Source organism: Drosophila serrata, unplaced genomic scaffold (assembly GCF_035046125.1).
Source record: "Drosophila serrata isolate PLE 108 unplaced genomic scaffold, ASM3504612v1 contig_103, whole genome shotgun sequence".
In the NCBI taxonomy this organism is placed as follows: Eukaryota; Metazoa; Arthropoda; class Insecta; order Diptera; family Drosophilidae; genus Drosophila; species Drosophila serrata.
Genome location: NW_028257001.1, coordinates 26,113 through 37,930, shown reverse-complemented (window position 1 = coordinate 37,930; position 11,818 = coordinate 26,113). Strand labels below are relative to the sequence as shown.

Here is an 11,818-nt window from a genome sequence, read left to right as displayed (position 1 = left end):
TCGGGCTAGTCTAAACGCGCTCCCGCGCTCCACTCTTCGATGTTCGCAAATGCCCGCTCCCGAGTTCCCGAGCTTCGCTCGCTGCTAAGCGATCTGAGGGACGGCTAGCTCGCGCTCCAATTCGCGGGCCCGCTCTCGCACTGTTAAGCTTAGTTTATCGGTCGGGAGCGCAGCCCTTATTTTTAAGCTAGTTAGTTCCATGTATGATACTTAATAAAGCTGAAGCAATTATTCGAGCTCCACGACGCCCCCGACTTATGATTTTAACCACTATGGGTTATATATATTTTGACTGCGTCGCGGGAGCTATTTTCCCGTACAGGATCTGTAGTGGCAGGATCGCCCCCCTCCGATCATTTGGTGGATGGACAAGGGAAAACGGCGAGAAGTCTGGCGGCGCACACAAAACGGACACGGAGGGAAACTTTTCTCGATTGGAGACGCAGAAAAACATGAAATTCCCAACTGCCGTTGTTAGTTATATTAATATAACTAAACCCCAATATAATTAATCTATATCTATACTATTATATAAAGAGGAAAGGTTTGTTTGTTTGTTTGTTTGTATGAATTGAATAGGCTCCGAAAGTACTTGGCAGATTTGAAAAATTCTTTCACTGTTGGAAAGCTACATCATTCCTGAGTGACATAGGCTATATTTCATTTAAAAAAAAAAATAGGCATCCTTACTAAAATTACGATAACGTAATCCAAGGTGTTAAAAAAATATCAAGAAACTACCTTACATCTACAGCCCTCTACAGGCAGCCAGCTGAATCAAAGCATTTCCTGTCAAACATTCAAAACATATTGAAATAAGGAATTGGAGATACAAATTTTATTTTTTTTGTTAAGGTTCAGTAAGAATTGAAGTCATGCCACCCAAGAAGTCGAGTTTGGGTCGTCGTACTCGCAATACAGAAGCAAACAGACGTAAGATTACGAATATGACTGACGAAGAACGGGCCTCCATCCGAGAGACTGAGCGGCTGAGAGCAATGCAGATGCACAACGAGGAATCAGCAGAAAGACGAGCAGATAGGCTTGAGAGAAAACGATTAAGAGTTAGACAGTCCCGTTCTGCAGCAATCGATTTGATTCACTCTCAAAATAATGAACGCGACAGGGCAAGGGTAGCTGAAGCGCGTTTACAGCTTGCAGAAGATCAGATATAATCCAACTATTGATTACAGCTCGAATCGAATGTCGTTATTGGCCGGATGCATCAGGTCTGCATATACTGTCAGGCCTCTTAGATTGAATCAGACGAAACTTCGGTCCGAGGAATATATCCATTTGCGGGATGCTGTGATGAATGCTGCAACTCTCTTGAAGGATGGCAAAACTGCTCATTCTACTTTTAAACTTCCACTATCCGTCAATCTTGAACAACAATCTACATGTTCCATCCGCAAAAATGGACCTATTGGTAAATTACTACAAGACGCCTCATTGATTATGTGGGACGAATGCACGATGAGCCATAGAACACATATAGAGGCCGTGAACAGAACCTTACAGGATCTAAGGAACTCCTCTGCAGTCATGGGCGGGATTACTTTTGTATTTGCTGGAGATTTTCGACAGACTCTCCCCGTTATTAAAAGAGGCACGCGAGCAGATGTCATCAAGGCATGCTTGAAATCGTCTCCCATATGGACTACGATTGAAACATTAAAATTCAGGACAAATATGAGAGCTCATCTTCATGGAATCACTGATAGCGATTTCCCACAGCAACTGCTAAAACTTGGGGAAGGAATTTTTCCAACTCCAAATTTAAGCGGTCATTGTGACATTCTTCTGGATGAGTCTCTAGGCCAAATACTCCATAATTTGGAAAATTTAATAGATTCTGTATACCCTGATATCGAGAATTTGCACGAAAGAGACTTCCATTGGCTGTGTTCTCGGGCTATAGTATCACCTAAGAATGATACTGTCAATGAAATAAATAATCTGATTGTTCAAAAAGTCCCCGGCGAAACAAAAACATACAATTCGATCGACACTGTAACGAATATTGAAGATGCAGTCCATTATCCACAGGAATTTTTAAATTCGTTGAACCCTTCTGGACTGCCACCCCATGAATTGACGTAAAAAATCGGAATCCCAATCATGCTTTTAAGAAATTTAAACCCTCCGAGCATGTGTAATGGGACGAGGCTGCTTATTAAGGAGTTAAAGGACAATTTAATAGTAGCAACTATTATCACTGGCCCAGCAAGTGGTCAACTAACTCATATACCGAGGATACCGATGATCCCAACTGATCTGCCAATCCCATTTAAACGGCTTCAATTTCCGGTAAAAACATCTTTCGCATTAAGAATTAACAAGTCCCAAGGCCAAACCTTCGAATTAGTAGGGATCGATCTGCGAAAGAAATGTTTTACTCATGGTCTGTATGTTGGTCTATCGTGAGTCGGAGCCCCTGAAAATCAATTTATTTTGGTGCCACAAAATAAAAGAACATGAAATATTGTTAACAGAGAAGCTCTAACAAAATAAATGTATTTTCTTTAAGGGTTATGACCTCAATAATTGAAAAAAAAGGATGAATATGTGTCATATTATTATTATTATTATGAATGTGTTAAAATTGACAAATCTAAATGTAATGTTTAATGCCCGTGCGAAGCCGGGACGGGCCGCTAGTTTATATATAAAAACAAATCAATGTATTGATGAAAGCTTGGTACTCGCAGTACTGGCCATCGAGTTTTAGCAGCAATAGGCTGTAGCTGGACTGCAGATGTATGACCAAAATTGACCATTAATTCATTAATGCTAGTGCTGTTTTCGATTATTTTTTAAGTTGTTTCTGAAAACAGACACAGATGAATAACTTCCTTCTTTCGAGTTGAGCATCGCTCTGTGACCCAGTTGGATGATTTCGGTAAAGTGAGTTTAAAGTATGATCCTGCGGGGATGTGTTAATAACTTCCCGTTCACTTCGCGTGTGCATGCAGCTATTCTGATCTATGTTTATAATTGTTTTTATTTCCCAATTTATTTGTGCTGCTAGTGCTAGCACAGCGAATGTTTTTGTTTTGATTCTGATTTTGTTTATTTTATTTGATGATTTTGGCAACTTATTAATAAGCAAATACCCCGCAGATGGACATGAGTGTGGCATTCACGTAGACGATTAGGGTTATTTACATTTTTTGACCAGCAGCTCTCAACGCCAACGTGAACTTGGGCCCAACTTTACAGCGTATCAAGGAGTGATGAAATAAAAGGTCGTGAGTAATAAATAACAACAACAATTACCTAATATCAATCTATGTAAAATGCCGCTCTACTGTCCCTATTTTGAACCTATATTTTGCGGTAAAATCTAAGTAAAACCTTTCTTTCGGGAATAATTACCATCTAAATTCCCGATATTCGTCCGAATCTCTTTGCTCAACTATACACACGAGTCGGCGTGAAACTAAAGTATCACCTTGATCCATCCTTTCCTTTATCGATTCTTTTCGAGTAGGTTTTTGTTGTGTAAGACGCACTAATTAAATGAAGTAGCGTGTCGTACTTTCCACGCTAGGAAGAACCCCGACCACGGCGAGCTAGACCCGAGCATAGCAAGAGTGCGCATTCCTAGCGAAGGAAGTACAAGGTCCTCTCTTAATAGTAAACAACACCCTCTATAAGAAGACCGACTGGGAACAACCCTTACAACACGAGGTACACTACAACTTGTACTCGAAAAAAAATAGGAAAAAAAAAACAACAGAGCTATGAAGATAAGAAGTAAAAAGTCACAGCGAGAGTGAGAGAGCAGGAGAGCGTGGGAGATCAGAATAGGTAAGAAGTGCAGCGGCACAGCGAAAGCGACAGTGGGAGAGCGTGGGAGATAAAAAGAAAAAACGATTAACTGTTGCGACGGCGCAAACAAAAGCTAAACGAAGAAGGCACAAAAAGGAATCCAAAATATGCAAAAGCTAGCACTAGCAGCACAAATAAATTGGGAAATAAAAACAATTATAAACATAGATCAGAATAGCTGCATGCACACGCGAAGTGAACGGGAAGTTATTAACACATCCCCGCAGGATCATACTTTAAACTCGCTTTACCGAAATCATCCAGCTGGGTCACAGAGCGATGCTCAACTCGAAAGAAGGAAGTTATTCATCTGTGTCTGTTTTCAGAAACAACTTAAAAAATAATCGAAAACAGCACTAGCATTAATGAATTAATGGTCAATTTTGGTCATACATCTGCAGTCCAGCTACAGCCTATTGCTGCTAAAACTCGATGGCCAGTACTGCGAGTACCAAGCTTTCATCAATACATTGATTTGTTTTTATATATAAACTAGCGGCCCGTCCCGTCAATTTGTCAATTTTAACACATTCATAATAATAATAATAATATGACACATATTCATCCTTTTTTTTCAATTATTGAGGTCATAACCCTTAAAGAAAATACATTTATTTTGTTAGAGCTTCTCTGTTAACAATATTTCATGTTCTTTTATTTTGTGGCACCAAAATAAATTGATTTTCAGGGGCTCCGACTCACGATAGACCAACATACAGACCATGAGTAAAACATTTCTTTCGCAGATCGATCCCTACTAATTCGAAGGTTTGGCCTTGGGACTTGTTAATTCTTAATGCGAAAGATGTTTTTACCGGAAATTGAAGCCGTTTAAATGGGATTGGCAGATCAGTTGGGATCATCGGTATCCTCGGTATATGAGTTAGTTGACCACTTGCTGGGCCAGTGATAATAGTTGCTACTATTAAATTGTCCTTTAACTCCTTAATAAGCAGCCTCGTCCCATTACACATGCTCGGAGGGTTTAAATTTCTTAAAAGCATGATTGGGATTCCGATTTTTTACGTCAATTCATGGGGTGGCAGTCCAGAAGGGTTCAACGAATTTAAAAATTCCTGTGGATAATGGACTGCATCTTCAATATTCGTTACAGTGTCGATCGAATTGTATGTTTTTGTTTCGCCGGGGACTTTTTGAACAATCAGATTATTTATTTCATTGACAGTATCATTCTTAGGTGATACTATAGCCCGAGAACACAGCCAATGGAAGTCTCTTTCGTGCAAATTCTCGATATCTGATTCAATCTAAGAGGCCTGACAGTATATGCAGACCTGATGCATCCGGCCAATAACGACATTCGATTCGAGCTGTAATCAATAGTTGGATTATATCTGATCTTCTGCAAGCTGTAAACGCGCTTCAGCTACCCTTGCCCTGTCGCGTTCATTATTTTGAGAGTGAATCAAATCGATTGCTGCAGAACGGGACTGTCTAACTCTTAATCGTTTTCTCTCAAGCCTATCTGCTCGTCTTTCTGCTGATTCCTCGTTGTGCATCTGCATTGCTCTCAGCCGCTCAGTCTCTCGGATGGAGGCCCGTTCTTCGTCAGTCATATTCGTAATCTTACGTCTGTTTGCTTCTGTATTGCGAGTACGACGACCCAAACTCGACTTCTTGGGTGGCATGACTTCAATTCTTACTGAACCTTAACAAAAAAAATAAAATTTGTATCTCCAATTCCTTATTTCAATATGTTTTGAATGTTTGACAGGAAATGCTTTGATTCAGCTGGCTGCCTGTAGAGGGCTGTAGATGTAAGGTAGTTTCTTGATATTTTTTTAACACCTTGGATTACGTTATCGTAATTTTAGTAAGGATGCCTATTTTTTTTTTTAAATGAAATATAGCCTATGTCACTCAGGAATGATGTAGCTTTCCAACAGTGAAAGAATTTTTCAAATCTGCCAAGTACTTTCGGAGCCTATTCAATTCATACAAACAAACAAACAAACAAACCTTTCCTCTTTATATAATAGTATAGATATAGATTAATTATATTGGGGTTTAGTTATATTAATATAACTAACAACGGCAGTTGGGAATTTCATATTTCTCTGCGTCTCCAATCGAGAAAAGTTTCCCTCCGTGTCCGTTTTGTGTGCGCCGCCAGACTTCTCGCCGTTTTCCCTTGTCCATCCACCAAATGATCGGAGGGGGGCGATCCTGCCACTACAGATCCTGTACGGGAAAATAGCTCCCGCGACGCAGTCAAAATATATATAACCCGTAGTGGTTAAAATCATAAGTCGGGGGCGTCGTGGAGCTCGAATAATTGCTTCAGCTTTATCATAAGTATCATACATGGAACTAACTAGCTTAAAAATAAGGGCTGCGCTCCCGACCGATAAACTAAGCTTAACAGTGCGAGAGCGGGCCCGCGAATTGGAGCGCGAGCTAGCCGTCCCTCAGATCGCTTAGCAGCGAGCGAAGCTCGGGAACTCGGGAGCGGGCATTTGCGAACATCGAAGAGTGGAGCGCGGGAGCGCGTTTAGACTAGCCCGATGAGCAGTGCCCGAAGGGCCGATTTGCGGAAGTGCAAGAGCGGCAAAGCTTTGGAAGCTCGGTGGACAGAGGCGGCGTCGCGACCGCCGCGAAGGGCCTCCTGACGTTAACAACTTTCATTTATCAAATAATTATTACCTTTATAATAACCTTGACCTTAACAGGCTAAAGGATAAGGTAAAGGTTATTATAAAGGTAATATTTAATATGTTTATTTAAGTACAGCTAACTTAAGGGTCTAATCCGGCTGTAGCCCGAGGCTTCTGCCTGAACGCAGCGCCGCCGCCAAAGTGCTGGGTCAGCATTTGATATCCGGCCAGTAGCGATCATTTGTTGACCGAGTGTTCTGGCCGGGCTCCGGCAGATTGCCCCAGGAGTGTGGAGTCGGCAGTTTCTTTACTGCGGGTGTTGGCCACCAGATATGGCCTGCAACTCGACAGTTTTTGTCCGTAGAAAATGAATGTGTTAACTTCAAGTGTTCGCCGTCCCGGTTACCCGCTCGTTCTACATCGCCGTTGGTTTCTGGTTAAGTTTGACCTCTGATCCTCAGATGGTGATAACCGAGCCATACGATAGAGCACAGCAAAATGAAGGCAAGTATGGCAAGGGAGTAGCTGAGGACGGAACCCAACGTATGTTTTTCTCTAAGGATCCCGATTTGATGGAGGTTGCTTAGACTCAGCTCGTGAAGGAAACTGAGACTTTCCCGGTTTTGGTGTGTAGTGATGTTGACCACAGTCATGGCTGACAGCGGGGTTTTTCATCGAACTTCCCAGCTGGTTTACGAACCAAGTTTCGTTGAGGCCCACCCTGTCAGAGTAGGTTACCAGGTAGATTCCGCCCTTGGTCGTCGGTAATGGTCATGTTGGTAACTGGATCCAGGTGACTAGGGAGTGTGGAGCAGTGCCCAATAGTTCCGAAAACTATATGTTGGGCGCACGTGCCATTTTGGAGCTGCTTGCAGAAGGTGGCGCCGACCGTCGTCTTGCAATACCCAATGGTGAGGATTCGGATTGGGCACTGAGCGACTAGGTTTCCGTTTTCGAAGTCCCGGATCTGGTTGTGGTCCTGGACCGGATAGACCGTTATCATATTACATAAAAGTTTAGGATAAGGAAACTAAATAAGAAAATTGACTATTTCGGAATTTTAAAAAAACACTTATACTAGATACTTCTAATATTTCTATCAAATTAATGTTAAAAGGCTGCTTGTCCTTAAATTCGCCAATGTCAGAGCTATCTAGGATTGCCAGGCTTACAATATTTAATTTTGGTTAAGCACATTAAAATATTGTCAAATTCAGTGACGACTATTCTATTTTTTGCTAAAATGATTTCCAAAATGTGTTTCTTTATTTGTTTCAAATTTTTGAATTGTTCATCGCTTTTGCGAGTTTGTTCATCTGCTCTCATTAATTGCTCTTGATTGAATCTTATTTGCTTCCAGTCACTGAAGTCGGGAGTGCCTGCAATAACCTTTAAAGCTGTCTCAATTAAGTTAATATTCCTAGCGGCCCTATGATAGATTTTTAGGGTAGCCACCAACTTGCGAATGTGTCTGAGGCCCGTTTTAATAAGTGAAATTCTGTGGTCGTCAGAAAATGTCCCCTTCAACGTTTTCGTCTGGTCAGCGTAGTCTTCGTAGGTCGTCATATTCGTTGCGTATTGTAGGTATCCGTAAGATCCCCAACCTACAATGTCAAAGTATTATATTGGGATATAGTCTGCGTTCGTGTAGTCGTTCAGTTAGTGCCAAAACTAAAATGTATTTTCCTATCCTATAAATATATTAAAGGATATAAACAGAACATATAAGAAGAAGGTAAAGAACGGTAATGAATCTAGCGGAGCTGTTTAACGTAGATTGTCCTTGTGGACCTTGGACCCTTGTTTGAGGTTCTATGTAAGGGTGGAGCATTGGAAATGGTGATATTGATCTGATTTAGTACATTTTATTTAATGGTTTCAGAATTTTGTGATCTTTCATTATCGCAATAGATTGTTTTTATTTTCGGGAAGAAATTTATTATGTATAGTAATGAGACTTTTATGTCCTCAATTTCCCAAGATGCAATGGTTTGCCCCGTGGCGAACTTTGAGAATTTATCAACGCATGTGAGAAAACGGGTTCCATCTGTTGAAAACTATCAATATGTAAAATTTCCACCACGAGAGAAGGTATAGGGTTTTTTGCTACCTCCTGTTTTGCCTTATGTTGTTTGTATTAAGGCATGGAACAAGTTTTGCAGTTCAAGGTTATTTCGGTTGGCAACTCAAGCATTGCACAGTGGGCCAGTTGTCTCTGCTAGCGGAATAAAAGTCGAAATTAAATTGTTGAATATTAAGTTAAATTTTGTTTTATTTAATTGGTAACACTCCATAAAGATCACAAAAGCTTTTTAAAAGCTTTAAAAAGGCAGCGCTGATCAATTGTGAGCTATCAAAGTCGTCATATGTTTTCCACGTGCAGTCGCAAATTTTTGAGGTTAATCTTGAGTCGTCTTCAATATTTGAAAAAATACACAAATAGACGATTTTTTATTAAAGTAACAATTGTTTTCATTAAACTAAGGTATGTACTAAGTGTAAATAATCTGTTCGTGATTCGTCTATGTATGTGTAGCTTATTACTTACACTTTTGACAAATACTAAAATTAGCTTGAATACGATTGAATCACATTAGTCACAGTCCAACGAAGACAGTAAAACGTGGAAAAATCATGAATTCAAAAGCATATTAATAACTAATAACTAATTAATGAATTCAAAAGCATATTAATAACTAATAACTAATTAATATGCTTTTGAATTCACGGAAATCTGAAATTCAAGTGCAACTTAGAAGAGAAATGGGCTTATTGGTAGATATACCTATTGCTAGCAGTAGAAACACAAACAATGGAAATACTGCAAGACGTTTCTTCGGACAACCAGAATTGGTAGCGAGAAGACCGGATTTAGCAAAGAGCTTATATATAAGTTCAGTGTAATTCTTCGTGTACTGGCCAGTGGACATGAGATCGATACGAAGGCATTTCGCTCATATGCTATGGAAACGGCTGAAATGTTTGTTAAACTATACCCATGGTATTACATGCCCGCGTCAATTCACAAAATTTTAATTCAAGGTGCAGACGTCATAAACTGCCTATTGGATTAATGTCTGAAGAGGCTCTTGAAGCCAGAAATAAAGATTTCCGAAGAATACGGCTGAAACAGTCTCGTAAGGACAAAAGAGAAAATACGATGGAAGATGTTATGAATGGGTTATTTATTTCATCGGATCCATTTATAACATCATTATCTAAATCATCGCGGTTACCCAAAAGGCCAGTCCATTTAGATGAAGATGTTATTAGGTTGCTAGCTTTTGATAACAATTCCTTGGTTGACTCCGACATGTTAGATTCTGAGTAGCCTTGAAACAATGAATGTTATAGGTATATATATATATATATTTTTTTTTTATTATTATATAATTTTTAATTTGATTTAAAATGTTTGTAAATATAATTTTGGAAAGACTATAAAAATAGAAAATTTGACTATTTCTTTTATATGAACAGTATGAGATATACTTAAGGTAACACATTCATATTTTTAGAATATGTCAAAAATACATCAATACATCTAAGTTCAAGTTTTCATTAAAATATTACTTCAATTACCCGAGTTATTAATTAAATTAGCGACTTAAGTAGTGTTGGACAAATGCTAAGGTTGGTAAGCAGCAGTGCATTGCGTTCACTACTTTGGCGCTTACAACCTCCTGTAACGTTTTAAGCAGATTTTCCGGATTGGGAGTTATAATTAATAATAATAAATAATAATAATAAATAATAATAATAAATTATAATTATTTTTTCTGCCTGGTGTATAACCCGGTTTTGCGCCATGATTGTCAATAATGCCATTCCTGCGCTTTAGCTTTGCATAAGGGTTTTTTTCAGAGACAGCAAAGGTTAGTGGCTGATGATCGGTAAAGATCTCTTAATTCCAAACAACCGGGACAGCGTTGATCTCTTTATAGCTAATTAGGGTCATAAATTAGGGTTATCTGATACCTGTCACCCCTTAAAAGGGAAGGGTAACAAAAATTAATTAGGGTCACTGATTGAATGGTGTGAGGACACGTGAGAAACGTGTGTGGAAGCGCTATCGCCACGAAGACGCAGTCGATACGGCTACGAGTGCGAATGCGACGGAGCGATATCGAAACGAGTTCAATCCGTGATCAATCATCTTTCCACAATCGAATCACACGCCAAAAAAGGATGAAAAGTGAAAAGGTCACAAACTCAGGGTTTCAACTTAGAAAAGTCTACATTGACATAAGGGTGGAGTGGTGTGGAAAAAGGTTTACTCATGAACCAATTTTGCTGATAATAATGACTGACCCAGAACACTGACCCAAGAATGAAGAGACACACACACAAAATTATCCCTTATACTTTACTTATACGAGTAGAAAGGGCAAAATCAGGTGAATGAGCCTATAGGGTCTAAACTCTGAATCCAAGCGTCCAAGGATTCACTTTCACTTTGTACTTCAAGCCACCACGCCATCTTCGCCTTCGTTTTTATTTCAATCTTTACAAAAACAAAAAATTTAAACAATTACAAAGATTACAAGGGAATGTGGAACATTTATAAAAAAAAATCAAACATTTTAAAACAAAATATATATTAATCTTCAAAATATTAGGCTATTAAAAAAACATACAAAACGAAAACAATATCATCACCACAATCAAAAACATCAAACGCAGCATCATCATGAATCCTTCCAACACCAAAAACGCAAACAACGGCATCAACGACAACAACGCCATCAACGCCATCAACTTCAACAATGGAATCTACTGTGAATACTGTCGAGAAGATCTACCTGTGGGTGGGGAATGGAAACACCACATCCATATAGAAGCCCATAAGTTTTTCGCAAACCGACCTGTGGATGGAAGCATTAATGAGGGGGCTGCAGTCAGATATCCAAATGAATTCCTTTGTGACGCAGCCCTTGCATTGATCCCTCATATTGAACGGTTGATGACCTCCCACCTTTGTTCGAAAATCAATTTTGAATTGTTTGGAGAATATATGCTAATAACAGAGCATGAGACTCGAAACGAAACATCAGCATCCAATTTGATGGAATACTTTAATTTCCAGAAAGAGGAAATTTAAGCAAAAAAAGAGTGAGTTCCAGGAGAGGGATAGCGGATGGACTTTAACCTGCATAATCAGAGTTGAACTAAATGTTTAAATGCGATGCAATTCAGGGATTCAGACACGTGGTACTGCCAAAAAATCTTGAAAAAAGAAATGAAGTAATAAATTTACAAAAAATGTAAGTATTGTTTCAAATGGGTAAAAAATATGTCAAGGAAAAAAAAATTTGAATAAAAAAAAGTAATAAATTAAAATAACTTAAACCAAATTTTAAAATTTATTT

At 39.1% G+C, this 11,818-nt stretch overlaps 1 protein-coding gene across 1 annotated transcript; it reads left to right on the top strand.

Annotated features, from left to right (window-relative positions):
* The first annotated feature begins 804 nt into the window (after positions 1-804).
* LOC147644756 (uncharacterized) lies at positions 805-2,515 on the top strand. The gene is made up of 2 exons (XM_086841130.1): positions 805-1,133; positions 1,194-2,515. The coding sequence occupies exons 1-2, from the start codon at positions 1,114-1,116 to the stop codon at positions 2,101-2,103; spliced, it is 930 nt and encodes a 309-aa protein (XP_086697256.1). The 5' UTR covers positions 805-1,113; the 3' UTR covers positions 2,104-2,515.
* Positions 2,516-11,818: the final 9,303 nt, after the last annotated feature.

What these genes read in the sequence shown, in the direction of transcription:
- LOC147644756 (XM_086841130.1), top strand. Translation starts at nt 1,114, where the DNA reads ATGAACGCGACAGGGCAAGG. An exon ending in ATGAACGCGACAGGGCAAGG is followed by an intron (nt 1,134 to 1,193) that starts GTAGCTGAAGCG and finishes TATTGATTACAG; the next exon opens with CTCGAATCGAATGTCGTTAT.